This window comes from Orbicella faveolata, unplaced genomic scaffold, assembly GCF_042242905.1.
Source record: "Orbicella faveolata isolate gen_17 unplaced genomic scaffold, um_ofav_v1 contig_13, whole genome shotgun sequence".
Lineage (NCBI taxonomy): Eukaryota > Metazoa > Cnidaria > Anthozoa > Scleractinia > Merulinidae > Orbicella > Orbicella faveolata.
Window position 1 is genome coordinate 29,622,501 of NW_028301540.1, and position 22,363 is coordinate 29,644,863.

The window sequence follows — 22,363 nt, forward strand, 5'->3', positions numbered from 1 at the left end:
CGTCTCGAAACAAGAAGAGGCGCTAGCAGCGTTCTTATGCATAAAGGTAGAATAAACAAATTCATAAGCAGGGGTCATTGCCAAAGTTTTTAATAATCAATGTTTAACGTTACGTACCATCTTCTATGAATAAAGTTGCTTACTAGCTTACTCACCGAAGGCCATTTCTGAGTTACCTTAATTGTGCCTCAGTTTCAAAACGAGTCTTCGTGCAAAACGTTTCTTATGAAAATGAGTTTGATTTGCATGAAAATGAACCTGTAGGCGGAACTCATTCTCATGTGAATGGTTTCGCACTTAGACTCATTTTTGCTTGCCCTACCGGCTTTTCTTCCTTTTGCGATTTTTTTTTTTTACCCAAATTGGCACCTCCCCTAGATCTGCCACCGAAGACCCCTACATTTTATTCAAGCTCTCTGTTTGTAAGGCAAGGGTTTCTATTCCTTTATTCTGGCAGCCATGCAACTTTCCATTTCTGAGATAACTTACTCGTGGGGCTTATTTTCAACCCTACGCTGCAGACCCATCGTTTACTAATCGAGAAAGTACGGCAATTACGAAGCAATATAATCGCATAAAGCATTATAGACGTTTGAGCACTGTGGTCATCATGGCCTCCTAAATTATAGGCATTTGTGTGTTACGTGCTGCAACAAAATTAGTTTTTGAAGTGTTTCGGAGTTCCTTTTAATTAGTTATCGTATTCATAAAATAAAGTGTGTATAGATGCATATGAAAGACGGCCAACAGGAGGCTGGAGGCAAGCAGTGACACGCGGTATGGCGAAACTACGGTAACCAGAGAAGGTTGACTCTCCTGGCCCAATTATCATCATTTGTCGTATACTTGCACAGAGGGACAGAGTTCCGAACAATCCCTTCCCCCCCCCCCCGCCCCCCGGCGGAATTACTGAAACAGGTCACTGTCTGCATTGAAACACCCCTCATGCGTGCCGACCGTTAAGCTTGCGTCCAAAATTTGCGGAAATAATCAATTAGAACTAATTGAAAGGATTTCTCGGGTTAGCCATCAGCTTAGTAAACCGAAAAGGAAAAGCCATGCACGGGGACCCCATGTGAAATAGTTGGGGATACTCGCCGGAACATTTGAATTAAACCCCTAACGGATAACAATCTGGGCGTGGCTCGAGCTTTGTTTGTCCCGGCCAAAAGATACAACTTTAAAATGGAGAGGACAGCGTTTGTTTTTGTTTTTGTTTTTTTCTTATTTTTTCGAGTGCAGCCTTAAAATTAAGAGATATCTTGACGGCTAAATATAGTTTTGAACACCCTAAGAGAGACCAAAGTCAGCGACTTACACCCCTAAGCGAGACCACGAGCATCCTCGACTTTCATCATGTTCATTAAAAGTCCCCGCCCCCTTTTTCCAGGAGAAACAGGTTGTACAAAAGACTCGAATAAGTCTCAGCCATGCGGGCCGTTGATCTAAGCTAACCCACAGTTTCTCTCTTGGGGTCACGCTACTGGTTTGGAGAATTTGATCATACCTCAATACGATTTCGCGTCAGTGGCGGATTTAGGGGAAAGGCCCGGGGAGCCCGGCCCCCTCCCTTTATTTTGTGTATAAAAAGAAGAAATCACAGAAGAAAGAAAAGCTGGCAGGGCAAGCAAAACAAAACCGTTCCCCCCGCCCGCCCCTGATGCTGATCACTCTTTTCAAGAATAGGATTCTTTCAGTTATAAGGTTTGGTAATAACTTGGAAAGTTCCGTGCTATGTCATTAATTTGGTTCAATCTTCTTTGCCTGAGTTGGCCTTACTGTACTTGGGCTGGATTTCTAGCTGTTTTGTGAACCCGCATTTCTTGCCCCACAAGGAACTTCCAAAACGGCCGGAAATTGAGCCTAAACTGTAGCCAGGGGCTAACTTTCAGTACTGAAATGACCTTAGAATAACCCGCTCGATCCGGAGTCGACCGCCCTAACCAGCCATGAGGCCACTGCTTAGCCAATAGAACGTTCGGTAATCGAATCGAACTTCAATTCACGTGTTCGATCGATTGAATAAGGGTTCGATTACCGAGCGTTCGATTGTGTTCGATTGGCTAGATGTTTTGGTAAGTTCGATTGTGTTCGATTGCAGAACCCAAACGAACTCAATCGATAATAAACAGCACATTGGGGAGTGTACTTTATTGTTTTGTATTTTGAATGAGAGAAAATGATCAAGAAATTGAGAACAAATCTGATACTCTACGTAAAGAACGTTTTAATATTTCTAATTTGGCTTGGTTTGAGCTTTCCAAGAAATTGAAAGCAATGCTTCATGTATTAAAATTGTTGGAGGACTTGGTCTCCGGGCTTCCGTAAAGCAGCACCACACCTTATAACTAAAAATAGTTTACGTCACCGAAAGCCACGTCTAACGTCTTGTCAAACAGAACGTCATTTTTATCCTGAGTAGCCAACCTTGGTCCCCCGATGGAGTAGGCTGTGAGACACCACAATGCATTATTGCTTTCATTGGTGACGTTTTTCTCGCAAAAAAAATGGAAGAGTCGGTTGAAATAATAAGTAGTGTACTTTTGTCTTTCTACGCAAACGTTATCATAAACTACCTACAAGGGTGAAAAGCGGGTTCTTGAAAGTGTCAAATAGTAGCTGGTTTACTAAATGTTCTGGGCTTAGCCCTTCTTCTTCATTTTATATACTGAAGAAGGTCCAAGCCCGAAACGTTTAGTAAACTAGCTACTATTTGACACTTTCAATAACCTTTTCAGCCTCATATTTAGTTTATCGCCATAGTATCACGCATCATAAGAGTATTTTGCCCATTTCTAATGATATATTACCGTTTAATTAGCTAATACAAGGCTAGTCGATTACTTGAATGGTTTGTCATTGCGCGGTTCATCTTGCCAAAGGTTTGAATGTCATGTAAATTGCCTATATTTATCATGTGATGGAATTCATTCGTCTTTAAGCAAACAATAGTGAATTCCGACTTTTAAACCTTAATATCTAAAATTGTCTTGAAATGAGTTTCAGATGAATCTCGTCACGAGAAACAAACAGGGCCAATTTCCAAGCCGAACTCTTCCCCACTGTCTCCAATGTCAAACACTGCCACATCGTGAATTGGAAGTCTGTGTGTCTTAGAAGTGTTCATTTCGATGATCGTTTTACGCCATGTTCCATCCTTAATCTGAAAGTAAGAAATGTACGTTCAAACGAGATGATGAAAGAAAGAATTACAACAGAACACGATTATTGCAACTTAAAAAATTGGCGGTCTCTGGGCATGTCAAACAAAAATAGAAATCAAATTCGTCCCCTCATTTGTTTGTGTGTACTATAATACTAGGTATTACCGTACCCAAATTGGCAGTTAGCCAATCAGAAGCCGTGTCTACGAACTGTCCTGATATCCCGCGATATCAAGTCACTGACCTGATATGGCTACGATATCATGCCAAATTTGGCCGAATTGGCCGAATTGGCCCAATTTGGGTACGGTTAATACCTAATCGTACATTTTTGGTACGCTTCGGTGACATATCAACCTCGTTTGGGCTCTCCATGGGTATTTTGGCTCGATTACGTCTCGGCAAAACACGAACCCTGGCTTGACCAGACAAGCCCGATATGCCACCAAAGCGTACCAAAAAGGTAGGACAAGGTATAAATACTAGTTAAGCTTGAATGATGATAAAAGAAATAAAATTAAGCGAGCTTTCTTTAGTTTAGAGTAAAGACTTCTTACTTGACATTCATCAAGGACTACTGTTGGTTTGTATTTCCTGGTTCCTTTGGCATGAATCTCTATCCCATTGTCAGCCTTAAGCCTGATGGAGTGTTCGTAGTTCCTAGAGCCCTGCTTGAACCACGCAGTGGAGTTTAAACAATGATAGGTAATAGTCTGTTTGGCGTGGTTACTCAACAACCGAAGGAATGTCAGCTGAACACGATCGCAGTCGTACGCAAACTGCAGATGACCATAAAAAAAAAAAACAGTTTAGTTATCCCACTGACATGGAAAAACAAGTACATGCATACGTATATACATAAACCACACATTCTCCCATTGCCATTACTACTACTATCATTGCACCACCAATAATTTGTAACCGTTGCTATTGCTATTAAATCCTGTTACTATTACCATTACCATTACCACTACAATCCATTACTATTAACCCTAACCCTACCCCTATCAAGAACCTTTCGGAGGAATCTGGCACCTGCCAATATAACAGTCCTCCTAAGAAACCACAGCTACTACTCTTTGAACCATAGAGCATAAGCTTTTATTACCAAGCTTCAAGCATCCTTCAAAGGGTCGATATTGTGTCAGTATGGCCCGCGGGCTTGGTTAACAAGATATCTAAATATTTTATCAACCGCAAAGTTGCTGGTGGCTGTTTCCCGGCAGGTTGCTAAGTTTAAAGGCATGGAAACCTTGAAACGTCAACAGTGAAGGCTACAAAATTACCCCAAAATAAAACTACTTAACATAGCTATGGCTATGTTCAGCATGTTCTGCAAACAAAAAAAAAAAAGAAAAGGAAGACCGAATCGTTCGCCTAGTTTCACTCGTTGGAAAAGTATAACGAAATGTATCTTTGCTACCAAATCTGTGTTTTTCAAATGAAATAAAAGAATCGAGTAGTTGTCGGGTGCTTAGCAAACTTCTTATATGAAGAACTTTTAGCAATGCAGATAACTTCTCATTTTTGAATATGGTTCTTAGTTCAACGTAAGCTTGTTTTGTTTGATGTAAAACTAGAATGACAAGGTTAAAAATAGTGAATGTCAAAGTTTGTTTAAAATGGAAAAATAAGAAATGGGAAAATGGAGAAACGGAACAGGAGTCAAAATAATATCTAACAGAGAAACTGCTGACAAAACATAGGTCAATTTCGAATTTATGGCATTGCGTAAGGTGCATTTGAGGATAGTTTTTCTTATTCTAGGCTAAATTCATTCGTTTAGGCTTTTCAAACTCCGGTTGAAACAGAGCCTAATACATGGATAACATTTTATGAAACAAGCCCAAATCAGAAAAAAAAACTTGCTTTGCTATAGCAAATTTTCCAGTGCTAACTTCACACCTCCACTAAGCAAGCATTTTCTTTTTAACGAGCGTTGCCCAGCCCCTTTGTTCCTCCCATCTCCGTCTTGAACTAACTTACATGGTAACCAGGAAGAAGAGGCAACAAAGAGAAGGCTAAATACGTCGACAAATGTAACTTACTGTAAGCTATAGTTGGTTCAGTTCTGCTTCTTCGACTATGCCTTCAGATTGTAAAGGTTTTAAAAGTTGTGAATCGGTTGCCACGCGCTCCGTTAAAAAGAATAACAATATTTATGGGAATAAAATTTGTATGGTAACTAAATATCTAAATGACTTGAGTAAAATTAATTAGATTTAGCATTAAATAGAAAACCTGCCCAAAATCCTTAATTGAGGTTTCATTTAACAGTTGAATTTTAACGACTTATAACTATAGAAACAGGTAATGATAAGGGACCACAAATGTTTAGGCTTATGAGTTTCTTCTCAAGTTCAAACCCAGACGGTCGGGAGATTTTGGACAAAGTTAGTATTACACTAAAGTGTTGTGAAGTTAACCAAGGTATCAGACTTCTTTTAAAGTTTTTACTCAATTTTCAAATTTTAAAACTTTACTGATTCTTTTAGTAAAAAATTCATTAATAGTATACGATAGACAACGCACATTGAAAAATCATATTCTGACGCCTTTCCTCAACGAGAGAGATTTGAGTTAATTGTAGCGTCAAGACAGATCATGAACAACCGAAAAGACCCCAATTTTAGGCCACTTCATTTTGGATGCTTACACGATTTTTCTGGTAGCCACTCAATTCAATGCCGGGCTACAGAGGAGTCGCAATAACATGAAGACTACATTGTTAGGAAGAGGTTTTCAGAACATGGTACATTTGTGCAATGATTAAATCACCTAATAAGGAACATTTTAGGATCGATCACAGAAAATTGGTAGAGAATCAGCGCTGTCCATTCATTTCATGACTCAATCCAGGCATACTGACACAGAAGTTGTCTGGCAAAAGATATTGGAATCATAGTTAAATATTTTAAATCAACCACAACACGATAATTGTGGTCGGAAAATAAAGAGGCCTACCCAAAACGCACTAAATTAAGGCTGCGCAATTTTGAGGGCACCTGTTTCAGATTATACTGCGAAATAAACGGAAAGGTGTATTTACATTCAGTTCAACAATACTTTTTTCAACAAGGTAAAGTCTGCATACGAGCCAAATAGCCCATTAGGCCGGAGCTTATCTCGGTTTCTGACGCATGAAGCGACTAGGAGTATTTGTACTCCCCCTGGACGGGTTGCTTGTCTATCGTAGGGTTACCCCCAGCATTAAATTCACCAGTACCCATTTATACACCTGAGTGGAGAGAGGCACTGTAATAGTTGTGTCTTGCCCAAGGTCTAGCATTTTTGGGTATTCTCTTCACCTTTCCCATGGCAATAGTCGACGAGCAAGGAACTTTTTTTCTTAAAGAAACTCATTTGCAAATCAACCAGAACATGGTTGTTGGGTTCGGAAATGATCGAACCTTACTCGAAACACCAAATTATAGTTGCGCAACTTTAATGGCCCATTAGACGGCACTTGTTTTTGGTTATATTACGAAAGAAATGGAAATTAAAGGCGTTTTCTGTTCAATTTAACGATACTTTTTTTCAACCAAGTTTCCTAGCAAAATTAAATAGACACCGTCAAAGACGACTGCGGGAGAAATATCCTGGGCATTTTTGCGACCTTAACCATGGGAAAAGTGGATGCGTAAAGGAATTCTCCCTGTCCATCCCGTATTTAGCGAGATTTGGAACCCTAACCTGAAATAACACTAGCCCTAAGAATTAAGCCCTAACCTCAAAGACTTATGCACGTGGGAATTTCAGGGCATTTTTCTCACTTTTGCCATGGGAATATAGAAAATCCAGAGAGGAATTCTCCCTGTTCAGCCCGTTTTTGGGAAGATCGTGTACACTAACCTGAAATAAGCCTAATTCTAACCCTAATCCTTCAATTTAACCCTAACCTCAACGACTTATACCCATGGGAATTTCAGGGCACTTTTATTCACTTTTCCCACCAAAACAGCCATATGCACTTTGATTTCACATCTCTAAAGGGCCTTAAAATCACTCCGAGCGATGAAAAAAAAAACATAGAGGGGAGAGCAAGAAAAGGATGATAAGAGAGTGGAGGAAGAAAAAAGACTGACATTTCTTTTAATTTTTATATCGTCTACTTTGGAGATGGTGACTGGCGAGGAAAAAACGCTTGATTTCTTTAACTCTGTTTTCACAAATCCAGACATATAGAAATTTTTAGTTTTATTTATTTTATTCTATTTTTGCCTTTGCGATTCTTGTATACTCTTGTAATATAATTTATCCATAAATACTTTTACATTGGGGCTGAAAAGCCCCTATGGGGGAGCTTCAATAAACCTATGCATGTATGTATGTAAACTTGCTTTATAATATGGTAATTTTTTTGTCATCGAATTCTGGAAAATGACGCTACTTCAAATTGCCAGGAAAAGGTTTCTTTGTTTTCAATTAATTCTCTGAATTAATTGCATGTTCTTACGGCATATTTTCGCCAGTTATCGACCATTGTGGCCATTTTTTGGTGATAGAAACAACGAAGTTGCCAAATATCACTATATAGTGAAATTAACGCCTGGGGAATGAATTACCGTCACTCCGTATAACCACACCTGAGGTAACACTTACTGTTATACAAATAAGTAGAATTTAAGCACGCACCTTCGCGGGAAACTGGCTCATTTGCATTGTTTAAAATTCAAAATTGATGACACTATTTTATTCTGCCATGCGCGCATCAGCACACCTGAGTTTTCAAATTTAATTTCACAACGGACTCGAACTGCGACAAAGTTTGGACAACTTCGCGTCGCGTTAAATTTACTGTTAACCGCCACGATGAGGTTTTAAAGAACGAAAGAATATGTTCCATAGAGACTGTTACCACAACTTTACTTGGACACTGAGCAAGATCCTTCGCTTCTCTGAACAAGTTCGACATGAGAGTTGATCGAACCTCGCTTGACAATCATGGCAGCGTTTATTCAAACAGCGCGATCTCAAAATTATTGATTAGACGCGGGATCTGCCATTCTCAGAATTTCCAGGATTTCATAACTGTACTTTAGCAGTCTTCGCCATCAGCCGGCAAACGGTGATGAAATGATACATTTTCCTTCGCCGATGTTACTTCTTCACAAAACCTTTGGACACAGTTGTCAACCTGCCGAGCAATAGACTCGAGAGACCTAGAGGAAGAATAATCCGAGGAAACTGCTTGAAAAGAGGTAACAGGAACTTTCCATTCTATTTTATGAACACAATGTCGTTACTTTTCTTTTTACATTTTTACGAACTATGTTGTACTTTTACGGTCGCAAAAGTCCTCCGCAATAACTACAAATGACACGGCCATGCTTGAACGTTCCTCTGTAATAATTTTTTTCATCGTTTCCTGAAACAATCCTGAACAACTACCACCATGGCAAGACATAAAATATATAATTTAGTCTCGATTTCTAATGCATACAATCACTCGATGCCACATAGTGAGTTTTGCGCTCTTCAATTCCTTTTTTTCTTTAGAGAAGAGTGTTTTTACAGTAAACTAATCATTCAGAAAAGCTATCAAACAACATCCAAACGCGTTTCCGTGCGTTTTCATTAATAACTTTGATTGCTAACGCTTTACATGTACATTATTATCTTTACGTCAGGAAAACTACGCCCTGGTTACGACATATCATACCGTTGGAGTCCAAATAGGCCAGGCAGCAAACAGACTGGTTGAAAAAATAAAACTAACGAAGCTCAGTAGTCTTGACCGACATACAAACATCGATATTCCTGGAGAGATGATTGGAAAAAATTAATTTATGGATCATTGAGGTTCCACAAAGCCACCAGCAACTAGAAAAGGGGATCTTATTTTTAACCCTGACCGTGAACTTGGATCAATTCAGAGCATCTGTTCAGGTAAAAATTAGTGACTTTCTCCTTGGTTACCACGGGACTATCAACGATTGGTCATACATTTTACTGAAATTATTAAATCGAACAAAACACAACTAAAGATATAATGATGTGAAGTATATATGAAATAATTCATATTTGAACTGCGGTTGTAGATGAAAGTGAAGAATGATCATCGCAGTAAATTTTCCAATTTAAGCAATTGGAAAGAAGAAGCCTGAAAAAAAAAAAAATCCGGGTTTCAACGGAATTTGAACCCGTGACCTCCGCGATACCGGTGCGATGCTCTACCAACTGAGCTATGAAGCCACACATTGGGAGCGAGGTCAATTAATTGACTTCATATCTTCCCGTGAGGAGTGAAATAATGTGACGTATATATGAAATAATTCATATTTGAACTAAGAAGTTCTGTTAAGATATGATGTTGCTCCATAGAAAAAGCGTTCGACATGGTTTAAATTACGGCTCATGGATTTTATAATGCCATCCAGTAACTAAGATGATATCTTTCCACATCGAATGAAGGCTTACTAGATTATAACTTAAAACTTCAAATAAGAAACAAACGATCAAAGAAACATAGCAAAAAAACAAAAAAATGTCTTCTTGTAAATACTTTACCCATGTAGAACAAAACATTCAAATCTTGAAATTGAAATTGCTGTAAACGGGATTCAAACCGATTCAAAGATGCAATTCCCCGCTGGGTCAGTGGAGAGTTTCATGCCCTCCACTTAACATGAACGGGATTCAAACCCATTCGAAAATGCATTCGCCAGCTGAGTGTAGGACACCACACGCTCCACTTAAATTGAACGGGATTCAAACCCATTCGTAGATGTAATTTTCAGCTGGGTCAGTGGAGAGTTTCGTGCCCTCCACTTAACAAGAACGGGATTCAAACCCATTCGAAAATGCATTCGCCAGCTAACTGAAGAGTTTCATACGCGCCACGTAAATTGAAGGGGATTCAAACCCATTCGAAGATGAATTCTCCAGATTGGTGGAGAGTTTCGCGCGCTCCACTTGGTGCTTGTTTACTTTCACGTCCCCGTGGTAAGGTTGGTCGATGAACTCGGTGCTTCCGTACCTTTTGTTGGAAACCACGCCACGCAGGTAGCACGAGTACCATGCATCCATCCTTTGGAAACATGAGTCCAGAGGGTCGTAATAATGCGGTTCATGAATTCTGACGGAGTCAGTACTCATCGCAGATGATTGGTACTCAACTGACCCAAAGGATTGTGGCTGTTTTCAAGCAAGGGTTGGATACTGTCGCGCTTTGTCGCGCGTGAGCGAAGACACGTTGTAACTTTAAAATTAAAATTACTTGTAGCACTTAATATTAGACCGCAAAAGAAATGTACCTTTCATATAGGTGATATAGGTGGTAAAGACAGCGACACCATTAGTGTTTAGCCATAACGGATTTAATTAAAAATTTTCTGTAAGGGAGGGAGAGAGAGAGAGAGAGAGAGAGAGAGAGAGAGAGAGTATTACCTAAGAGTCAAGAGATAGAATAACTTTGGTTAAGATGACGGGGACATCAATGGTTTAAAGCGAGACTGAATTTAGCTTCGCGGAAATATTAAAAATGCAGCAATAATTATCATTTCTCACTGATCGTTTGATATCTTTTCTCGAGAGACGCGAAGGAAGGTGTTTCCCAAGTTGATGGAGGACTGGATACTACATGAAAGGTGACAACGATAGGATGTTGAAGGTGAGTTGAAAACTTTCACGAAAGTGAGAATCGATTATTGAATTTTTACCACAATTGCCACTAATCTCGCAATCTGATTGGCTAATTTGCCGTTGTCGAGAAGAGTCCAGACAACGCTGGTCGCGTCAACGCGCCACGCAATGCCTTTTTCAGCTCGCGCTCTGAAAAAAAAGATGTTGTGGACTCATTCGGTTGCGCCTCGTGGGTCCACAACATTTTGACCACTGTAATGACGCGTATCGTTGTCGATAAGAGTACAGACCACGCTAAACCACATTCGATTTGTTAAGTAGAAGCCTATATACAGCGGTAAGTCATCTGGCAGGAGATAAATGTGACATAAATACGAAAAGAATAATAAAAAAAAAACAAAATGGCAAATCATATAATCCCGTACGTGAGCTCCACGTAATTCTAGAAAGTTTGGCCAAGAAACGGGGACATGGGAATGACAAAGAGACACTTCACATCAAGTAACATGAAGAAAGATTAACCGCTGGCTACTTTTACGAGCGTTTCAAATATGGCGCGAAATCTGGAAAACAGAAGAACGCCGAAAAGAACGCCTTGAAATGGTTCGTTTATCGTTAATGTTCTCGGTCGACGAGCTCGTTTTGTGTATTGCTGACAAGATTATTATTTTTTTTCAACAGGATACTCGGTCGTTTTTCAGTCCCAAAGGAAAAACTTCAAAACCAGGAACCTCAAAGGTTGAAGATAAGCGCGGGAAAGACTCAAGTGCGAAGCCTGCATCGAAAGATCCTGGAAAGGGCCGTGCGAAAAGCAAGGTAAAAATTTTTTTTTTTGTTTTCGTCAGTGGAGACGGTTGAATGGATTCTAAACTATGAGTGAGTGTTAATTAATAAGTTGGGGATTTAAAGAGTGTAATTACGTTTTGACCCGGGGGGGTTCTCCCTTATATCGGTTATATAGGTATGTGCGGGCCCAAAGGGTATGGTTTTTCAGCTGTTTTGGTCATAAATGGGATATCGATTTTAGCTGACTTTGGCAATTTTGGTGATAAATAAGGTATGGTTTTTGCACTCTAGCCTTGATATGGATATGTTTTTAAAAAGAAGCCACTTTTTCATCATTATCGAAAAGAAAATCAACAAAAGACCTTCACAAATTATGTTTACGGTAATTTAACATTGTTCTGAACTAGGGAACTAATTATAACGCAGGTTTGAAACAGGGTTTTGATTTAATGGTTAGGTCATAAATAGGGTTTCGAATTTTTGGTCAGGTCATAAATAGGGTAGGGAATATCCCAGATTTTGGTCATAAATAGGGTAAGGGTCTTGAGAAGCAAGCTGCACACCCCCACCTGATTTTTCCGGGAGTACCCCCCCCCCCCCCTTGGCGTTTTGACAAGTAGAGTAAGTATCTTTTTCTTCTTGCTAATGGAAATTTGAATTTCTGTTCTTATTTATAAGCTTACCTGCATTCCTCTTCCACCCCCACCCCCTATTGAGAGGTTACCTGTGGACCCTTTGAAAAGGAAATTTTTGCATACAGGCAGATGTCCAGTTAAAAGAATAATTTTGGGAAGAAAGAAAGTAAACAAACTGTAAACAAGAACAACAAAACAATAAAAAAAACCCTCAGATCAATTATAGAGTCCTTACTTCTCTCCTTACTTCCAAGACTTTCACAACCAACATCCCCCCCCCCCCCCCCACACACACACACACACACACTCCGACCTCCCCAGCCCTGCTCTTGTCTGTCTCTACCAAGATGTTGTTTTAGAAAGCATGTACACCTCCCCCTGCTGGGCTGAGAAGGGTTGTTGGTTTGAACTCCTTTACCTACTCAAGAAATAATTGTCTACTTTAAAACTGGGCATTTGAGACCAACCCCTGCTCTCTCTGAAATATTTCTTTTGACCCCACGGGATACATAGGTATGGATCAGAGGGAGTTTAAGAAAACCACAAAGGGCACTTGAATGCCACTGAACAAATGTTTTAAAGAGCAATACAATGGCTGTACATCTGCAATATAATTCTTGGCTCATTTCTTTGTCATCTGTTACAAAACCACTATTTTTTAAAATGTCTTTTTGGAATTTAACACTGTGTTTCATCTCCAGTTTCAAGATACTTTTGACAGCGAAAAATAAACTAAATAACTTAAGAGTATTGCAAGAGTTGTCGACCTGCAATATGTAAATTCATTTTTAATCAATGTTGTCCCTGGTGTCCCCTTTGTGGCTACTTAAATTCCGTCAGTCCAAAGAAATTACATGCTGTATAAGTATTATACATGCAATGTATTTTAAAGTACATGTATCCATAGGAAAACAATTTTGCTATTTTACTAGGATAGGGTTTATCAAGCAGCGAAGCCATGATGAGATTACAAGGAAACAAAAGCCCAAAGAGAGCCAGAAGAAGAGGGCAAAAAAATGCACTGACTCAGGTAATAGTTTAATATAGTGGAATGCCGATTAATTTTGTCAAACCCATGATGTTTTAAAAACCATTTGATAACTTGAAACAAAACCTGTTTCCTCCCTTCAGTCAACACTGCAATATCTTACCCCTAAAGTAATATTTAACACAATCTTGTCATGCATTTACTAATTTCCTGGGACATTCAGTGCAATTAGTCAGAGATCAACATGTACATTTCACGTTGTGTACAATGTATATAATGTAAATCAATTTACCAACCTTGACAGTCACTTGCAAATGGAAATAAAATATAATGTAAGATGCTAAATCTTACTAAAGCTACAATTAAATATTACCTAGCTGTACATGTAATTCACTACAAAATTCTTTGTGTTAGAACAGAACAATTGGCTAAGCTACAGATGGTGACATTTTGCTTAAAAAGGTTCTGATAAAGAACTGAATGAGTGAGGTCCGTACAGTGTATGAGATAAGATGTGGCTACCATGAGCAATTTTGTGAAGCTGACATTAGGTTGTCACCTGTTTATCTTTTGAAAAGTCAAAAGTCAATGGCCATGTACATGTACATGTGGTGTCTTATCAGTCATCTGGAAAAGAACATTTTTTTTCCTCATAGAGATCTGATGAGCCACAAGAAAATGGAGTAACACTTGCAAATGAAGACGAGGAGTCACTTCATGGAAAAGAGAAGAGATGGAAGGAAAATGCAAATCTGAATGGAAGAGCAACAGAACAGCCCTCCAAGAGAGGAAAAGAAGACTCATCTACCCCACAACTTGAGGTAAAAAAGCCATCTCCTGAAAAGAAGATCTGTTAATTTGTTCATCAACTGTACATCTAATTTGGTAAAAAAATTAAAAACAATCTCTGGCTGAAACAATTAAAAAATTACAAGCTTTCAACTGCCTGAACTACAGTCTTTGATGGAAGTGAAGAATGATCATCGCAGTTAATTTTCCAATTTAAGCAATTGGAAAGAAGAAGCCTGAAAAAATCAGGGCTTCAACGGGATTCGAACCCGTGACCTCCGCGATACCAGTGCGATGCTCTACCAACTGAGCTATGAAGCCACACATTGGGAGCGAGGTCAATTAATTGAGTTCATATCTTCCCGTGAGGAGTGAAATGATGTGAAGTTTATATGAAATAATTCATATATGAACTGCGGTTGTAGTTGAAAGTGAAGAATGATCATCGCAGTTAATTTTCCAATTTAAGCAATTGGAAAGAAGAAGCCTGAAAAAATCAGGGCTTCAACGGGATTCGAACCCGTGACCTCCGAGATACCGGTGCGATGCTCTACCAACTGAGCTATGAAGCCACACATTAGGAGCGAGGTCAATTAATTGAGTTCATATCTTCCCGTGAGGAGTGAAATATATATTTATATTTCATATAAACTTCACATCAGTCTTTGATGGGTAAAATGTTTATGACGAGAGGTGAAGAAAAATAAAAAAAAAAGTTGAATAAAAATGCGTGAAATTACAAAATAATAAAACTGCAAATAATTATGAATGTTCGTTAAAAAGAATGTTATATTGTCCAGGTAGTGGGCATGAAGATTCATAATTATTGGCATTTTTATTATTTTGCAATTTCACACATTTTTATTCAATATTGAGTGAGTCTGGCAAGTCAGTCTACAATAAAAACAGTTACATGTACTTGACTGTGTGTTTTACAACTACTTATGTAACTCAATGCTTACATACACATGTAAAAAATAATTGCTGCTGATTTGAAAGGCTTTTCAAAGTAAAGAAGAATGGCGTTTTCCTTTTTGGAATACCTTTTTTCGTTTTAGAGATATTCACCTTTTTTTGTATTATAAGTGATGACGTCCTAGGTGGTTCCACTGAAACAGTTCAACACTCAATCAAGAATATCTCTAGAAATATTAAAGCAGTGTTCTTTAAACTTGGCACCAGAAATGTATATCACAAAAGAAAGAAAATGACACCCGTCGTGCCGTTGCCATGACCACAGTTATGCCGCTGGTCCTGTTTTAATTAAAACTAACATTACCAGATTTTATCTTAAACAAGGATCATCCACTCCCAACAATCTAATGGGGAGAGTTAAGACAGTATGGGAATCATGTGTGTTCCGAGCAAGACCCTCTGTCTCTTTTCAAAGGGTTGCAAATTGGCATATTTGTTTTTTCACAGAAAGAGACTGGAGCCAAAAGTGTTGCCATGGCAACAACACAGAAGGTGTTATTCTGTTTCTTTTGTGATGCACATTTGTGGTGCCAAGTTTGAAGAACACTGCTCCAATATTGCTAGAGATATTCTTGAATCACTGTTTTACTGTTCAAATGAAACCACCTATGATGTCATCACTTTCCTCATTTGCATAATACAAAAATGTAAATATCTCTAGAATGAAAAAAGATATTCCAAAAAGGGAAAGGCCAATCTTCTTTACTTTGAAAAGCCTTTCAAATAAGCAGCAATTATTTTTTACTTCATAGGCACTTTAATTAGAGGTGAATGTACAATGTAGTACATGTACAGTAGAGCTACTCCTTGGTAGCACTCCATTAACACAAGCACTATGCTATTATGAGCTTTTCTTTGCCCTGAACAAATGTTTGTCAATTTCTTTTATTGGCCAAGTAATGGTCAAAATTGATGTTATTTGGTTGCATTTTCCGGGAGAAGCAAACTGCCTGGAGGGACTGACATTTGTTATTACTGGAGTGCTGGAAGGTATTGAGAGAGATGACGCTGTGGATTTGATTCAGAGGTATGGTGGCAAGGTGACTCAGTCAGTGAGCAAGAAAACAAGTTACATTGTGGTGGGACGGGATGCTGGTGAGAGCAAACTTTCTAAAGTAAGGAGGAGTCTTGTAAAGGATCTTTTACATTTTAATTTACCTACTGAACATAGTCAGATAGTCCCATGCAAAAAAAGTATGTATACCAACACAAAAGCAAAAACAAAGCAGTTCTTAATAATAAAGTACCACCCCATTGAAGCTAACTGCTTGTGATACATGTAGATGGTGGAGAGAGATTGTACAGGTACAATGTATTTTGTTAAATTGTTTGTTTGTTTGTTTGTTTGTTGCTTTAAGGCTACGCAGTGTGGTACAACACAGCTAGATGTCAAGACAAAACCAGGGAAGATGATCAGCTATGAACCTCCCAGCAAGGAAAAGAAGTCAAAGAAGAAAGAAAAAACTGAAGAAGCTGAAAAATTGAGTCAAGGAAAGGAACAGTTCGAAGGGGAATCATCGCAGCTTAGTGAACGATCAGTGTCATCTCCTGCCACACAGACCCCTACATCATCACCTGTGTCAAAAGGTAAGTTGTGATGTTCCAGAAAATATCTATACCTCTCCCACTGAGGATTTTTTAGATTTGACCCCCACCCCTTCCCCCGCCAATTGGATTCTCCCAGGAAATTCTAGTTTTGCTGTGCACTTTCCTTTAAAAAGAATATTGGCTTTAGAGAACCCCTTTGCCTTGGAATTTCCAATGGACCACACATTGCATTTGCATGGATCATCACATCCAGATGTCAGTCAAGATACTTATTTTTAATCAACAACATAACACTAACACATACAGACTGTTCAACCACTCATTGATGTCTTAAACTGTTTAGGAGAACCTAGTTTGTTATGGGTTGACAAGTATCGCCCTTGCTCAGTGAAGCAGATTATTGGCCAGGAAGGTGACAAGAGTAACATGCGTAAGCTGATGAACTGGCTGAGAGACTGGGAGAAGAACAGAAAGAAAGCACCAACTAAATGTAAGTTGACCTGCCAACGCTTACGGTGAAATTCAAAAAGATTTATTTGCTGTCTTTTTAACTTACAGTACATGTACATGTATATGTATTTCTCAAAATGTTAGTGGTGTACACATGTATGCATGTATTAAATAACATTGTGGGTAATTTCCACAACATCAATTCTGATAATTAAAATTGTAAATAACCTACAGTTTATGTACTCTTGAGATAAAGTACATTTATGAAGCAGTACAACATGCTGTACATGTATGGTTAACTTTTGGTCGCTGTGGTTTCATGTCCTTAATGATAAGCTGCAGATCAGATTGCATTACATTTTGGTCCATAAGGTAGAAAATAGAATTGGCTTGAAGAGACATGCAGTTTATAAATGTCAATTTCTGATGCAAATTTTGCCATGGCAATGTGATTAAGTATGAAAAAAAACTTGTGATGATGATGATGATCACAAGTTGTTTGATGACCATACAGCATAATTTATAGTTCACGAGATAATGATATAAATTAAGATAAATATTACAATGTAATCTGATGGATTGTGATTCTTCTTTGCTGCACAGCTTCATTTTTCAAGAAAGATCAAGATGGTTCATTTCAGAGTGCAGCTCTCCTGTCCGCCTCCCCTCTTGGGGAGCCAGACAGGAGAGCTTTGGGCAAAACAACAACTGCAACACTTGTATGTGAGGAACTTGGCTTCAGCTACATTGAAATGAATGCTAGTGATACAAGGAACAAGAAGACACTGGAAGAACATATCTCAATCATTAAGCAATAAAACAATGGATGGTTCCCTACCTGGTAATAGTGCATGTTCATTTATTTTTACTGAATAGTTGACAGCCGCAAGCATGTTAACTTGATACATGTGTAAAGTTAAACATGAGAAGAGAAACTTCATTAACTACTTCCAAGCAACCATGTGTTATTTTGTTGATGATTTGTCTAATGAATAATTTTGAATAGGAAGACTAAAATGTAATTTTACAAAGGTTGAGAAGATTTCTGAAGATTCTTCAAACTTTGCAAGGATTATCTGTAGGTCATTTGATCTTTCTGATTAATTTCGAGAACATTCCAAAGACTGCCGCAAATTTCTGAGAGATCAAATAAGGAAATGAGTAGCTTGTTTTCCATACAACATGTGTCAATGCATTTTTTTCTCTCAACAGCACATCTTCAAGCAACTTGTCTATGAATTTGGATTACATTCCTCATCTCAGGAAAGTTCTTATCAGACCCCTCATGACTCAGGTACGGGTACATTATGGTTGTGATTATCACACTGACATGTTTAATGTTGGTGTAACTTGATTCTTGCAATGGTATATAACTACAGACTTGTTTGAAAACAGAAATTAAAGAGACCGGAAAGAACCTATAAAAATAGCTCTATGAGGTTGAAGCAAGTTATAAATCAAAGTTTGATTCTTGTGCCAACAGAATGTTCAATAAAGGAATGTAATTAATTTCTGCAACTGTCATTGTTAAAGCAGAGGGACAGAGGAAGGTGAAAGATTTGAAAACAATCCTTACCCATGACGGCAACTTTAAGCCATTATAATAGACTTTCTAAAAACAAACCTTTCAGTGACTTCCAGTGACTGTTTTAGTCATCACAAATTTAATGACTAAGAGTGTGGCATTTGCGCAGAACATTTAAGCGAGGTTGAAAAACATGTATCCTGCCTATGGTGGTGGTGACTGGGAGGGGAGGAGCACCACTTTTCTCTCATTAGTAACTGCATACATGTAGGAGGAGGTTCTTTGCATTGAATTTGTTCCTTGAAATCCACTTTTGCATTTTAAAGTGAAGTTGCAATGTTTACACTGTATTTTCTCAGTCTGAAGTACTTTGTTCTCCAACTCATATTATCTTTAAATTCTATTTATAGTCAAGGTTATGCGTGCTCAGTATATTACAGCCTCTATAACTGCAACTAGCTAACTGTACTTACTTGAGACAACATTGCACAGCTATTGATCAGCTTCTGGGTGACCAATTTTTGTTGACAGGTATTGAAATATTTTATCTTGGCAGGAATCAGAGGAGATCACATCTGGGGTGTCCAAGGTTATGAAAGTGATGGAGGAGTATGACTTGACAAAAGAGGACTGGGATTCTATCATAGAGGTTGGCCAGTTTGAAGGACAGAGAGATCCTGTTGCTTCTATTCCATCAAAGGTTTGTACCTGCAGGTCTCAGGAAAGTTTGTTGATGGAAAATTTGAACTCATCAAAAGACAGCTGTGGGCTACTTTAATGCTCGGGCCATTGAACTCCGGGTCAACAGTTTGGGTTAAGGCCTTAGTCAGGGTCATTTTGTTGTGGTCTTGGGCAAGACACTTATCCTCACAGTGCCTCTCTTCAACCAGGAGTACAAATGGGTACCTGACAAAAATGTCCTAGAGATTCGTGCGAGGAGGATTAGCACTCCATCAAGTGGGAGTACAAACTTATTCCTAGACAAATCACACTACAAAGACTGGGATACACTTTGGTGTGTTATGTTGCTATAAATGCATTAAATCATGATTCATGAGCTGTAGACTCACACTATACACTTAATGACCGGTCCTGTGCAAAATGGCTAGTTCTGAAAAAATATAATGTATATTTCCTGAAACGAAGTCAATGATAGAAATGCTAGAGAAAACGAGAGCAGATGTCCATGTAACTAAATTGCTGAGTGACCTGTCATTAAGTGTTTTGTTATACAGCAGGAACAGAAGTACCAGCAACAAGGAAAACAACAAATGCTAGGAAAAAGACAGCAACTACAACTGCAACAAAAATGAAAACAAAAACAACAACAGAAGCAGAAACAGAAACAGTAGCAGCAACCTCAACAACCAAGACAGTTAGAACAATAGCAACAATAGTGACAATAAGAACTACCACAAGGGCAACAGCAACACACAAGATAACTGAAGACAAATCTCAAGAGTTTTTCAGTTTTACTAGCCCTTTTTACATTATGTTTGGTCCAATCTTTAAACGACCCTACAACAACAAAAAACATCTTAAAGAACAACAACAAACAAAGAACAACAACAAAAGAAACTCTTATGGATCCAACTAAACTACTCTGCATCCCACAAAGATGTCTGATTGCCTTAAAATACTTCCCCTAAAATATTTTTTTGTAGGTTAAAGCAGCTTTTGCGCAGACTTACATGTACAACAAGGAAAGTCTCAAGACACCTCACGTCATTGCGCAGCAGCAAAGAAAAGAAGGAGGAGCAGGGTAGAGGACAGCCAGACAATGGAGGAAGAGAGCTATGCACTTGAAGAATCTGAACAGCAGGTGGAAGATAAAGATGGAGATGATGATATTGAAAATAGTGCCATGATCAAGGCAACAAAGAGAAGGGGATGAGGAGGAAAAGCAAAGGAAGGTACCTCAACAGAAGTGCTAACGGAAAAGGGAAAGGAAAAAATAGGAAATGAACAAAAGTAATTGCAAGAACCACTGGCATTGAAGCAATCATATGACTGATAATAAACTAAAGCCCATTGGCAGCATGTGACAAAATGAAAAGTAGACATAATGGAGAGTGGAAAATCATTTCATTTTTTGTGTTCTTATGGCCTGGACTGGCTGTTGATTTTTTTTGTACTGTGCAACCACCATCATGTGATTCTGACACAAGTGCTCAATCATTGAACATAAGTTCACTGTCTGCAAAGAAACCTATAAAGAATGTGCAGGAAAAAATTTCCACCCCATCCATTTAACCTATCTCACCCATCACTGAATACTACATGTAAGTGGCCGGTTTTTCATGTAAAAGAGTAACCTTGTAACACAAGTTGCTTACCATCTGTGAATCTTCCACATACTTGTACCAATGTGTTTAATCTCGGTAACCCCAAATCAAACTAACTAATATAAACAGTTCTGTCTGGACAACAAGTGACTTGATAAACAGTAAAGGTGTACTTTGCAGCAAACCTTACATGTAAGTCTGCTGACACTAAAAAATTTCTGAAAACAACCTCTGACAAAACATAACTAAGAACATAAATGTGGGAAAGGAAACAAGGAAAACGAGTCTATTACAAAAGTTTGTTTCTATAGTCACAATTCTCTCACTACTGTCAGTAGTGAAGCAAAATGAGAATAACTGTGTAGTACATAAAACATGTGCATCAGCAAACAGTTATTATTTCTGATATCTGTTGTGTTTGTGTCGGTACGGAAACTGGGTGTGGTGGCTAATACAGAAATGAGAACACTGCAATTTAAAGTACACGTTGTAAAGAAAGTTTTATCACCAATAAATCACACTCACTGGCTCTCCCCTTTGTCCCGACTGTTGGAACATGAGGCCAGAAATGGCCAACAAATCAGTAAGGGTAATTTAATCCTTACCTAGCACAAATCAGTAAGAGTAATAATTTTTGACACCAAAATATAATTATGGGTAATCTATTTTCGCTCAAGAATCAATATGCAAAATATTTACTGCCAACAAAACATAAGGCGGTATTTTTGATGTAACCTAAATATAAATATGGGTAATCGATCCCTGCCAAATTATCAATTGGGAAATCCTTACACACAAGAAATCAATAATGGTAACAGGTCACTCAGGGTAATCTTGATCAAAAAGCAATCTTTTCTACAGATCGAAAAGGGTAGTCTTTTCTACCACCATGGATAATCTTACTGCTGCTAACATATGAAAGGTAATCTTTACCACTAACAAATGAATAATGGTAACCTTAACTGTTAACCAATTGGTAGGGGTAACTCTTACCACCAACCAATCAGCATGGGTAATCTTGGCTAATGGGTAGTGCCCACAATGATAATAATTATTATTGATTTACTGCCAACAAATAAATTTGGGTAGTCTTTACCACCACTCAATCAATATCAGTAAACTTATGGCAAACTTAGAAGTCATGTATCAATAATAGTAATCTTGACCACAAAAGTCGCGCAGAAATATTTACCACCAACCAACTATTGAGGTTAACCTTTACCACCACCCGATCAGTAAGGATACATGCAATCTTGAACACATACATACACATACATACATATCTTAACACCAGCCAATCAACAAGGGTAATACAAGTATTTACCACAAACAGATGATTGAGTGTAATCTTTACCACCAACCGATCAACAAAAGTAATCTTCACAACCAACCGATCAATAACAGTAACTTTACCACCAACGAATCAATAAAGGTATCTTTTACCACCTCCGATCAAAAAAGGTTATCTTTACCACCAACTGATCAATAAAGGTAAGCTTTACCACCAGCCGATCAATGAAGGTAGTCTTTACCACCAACCAGTCAATAAAGGTAATCTGTTAATACCTACCCATCAATAAGGGTAATCTTTACCACCAACTGATCAATAAGGGTAATCTTTACAACCAACTGAG

General features: G+C 38.4%; 1 protein-coding gene, 1 long non-coding RNA gene, 1 other non-coding gene and 1 pseudogene across 4 annotated transcripts; 2 read left to right on the top strand and 2 right to left on the bottom strand.

The window, feature by feature from the left end:
* Positions 1-2,209: 2,209 nt before the first annotated feature.
* Positions 2,210-4,516, bottom strand: LOC149115920 (uncharacterized). The gene is made up of 2 exons (XR_016206271.1): positions 3,722-4,516; positions 2,210-3,163 (listed from the first exon to the last, which is right to left on the bottom strand). It is a non-coding gene; the product is annotated as an uncharacterized LOC149115920 (long non-coding RNA).
* Positions 4,517-11,251: 6,735 nt separating this feature from the next.
* Positions 11,252-14,061, top strand: LOC149115921 (uncharacterized). Its single transcript, XM_089286009.1, has 4 exons — positions 11,252-11,351; positions 11,430-11,564; positions 13,107-13,199; positions 13,814-14,061. The coding sequence occupies exons 1-4, from the start codon at positions 11,349-11,351 to the stop codon at positions 14,012-14,014; spliced, it is 432 nt and encodes a 143-aa protein (XP_089142135.1). The 5' UTR covers positions 11,252-11,348; the 3' UTR covers positions 14,015-14,061.
* Positions 14,062-14,194: 133 nt separating this feature from the next.
* Trnat-ggu (transfer RNA threonine (anticodon GGU)) lies at positions 14,195-14,267 on the bottom strand. The gene has a single exon. It is a non-coding gene; the product is annotated as a tRNA-Thr (tRNA).
* A 1,553-nt stretch (positions 14,268-15,820) lies between these two features.
* Positions 15,821-21,260, top strand: LOC110055024 (replication factor C subunit 1-like; annotated as a pseudogene). Its single transcript, XR_016206194.1, has 8 exons — positions 15,821-16,036; positions 16,280-16,508; positions 16,813-16,959; positions 17,523-17,760; positions 17,926-18,001; positions 18,132-18,213; positions 19,001-19,144; positions 20,109-21,260. The product of XR_016206194.1 is annotated as a replication factor C subunit 1-like (transcript).
* The last annotated feature ends 1,103 nt before the right edge of the window (positions 21,261-22,363 follow it).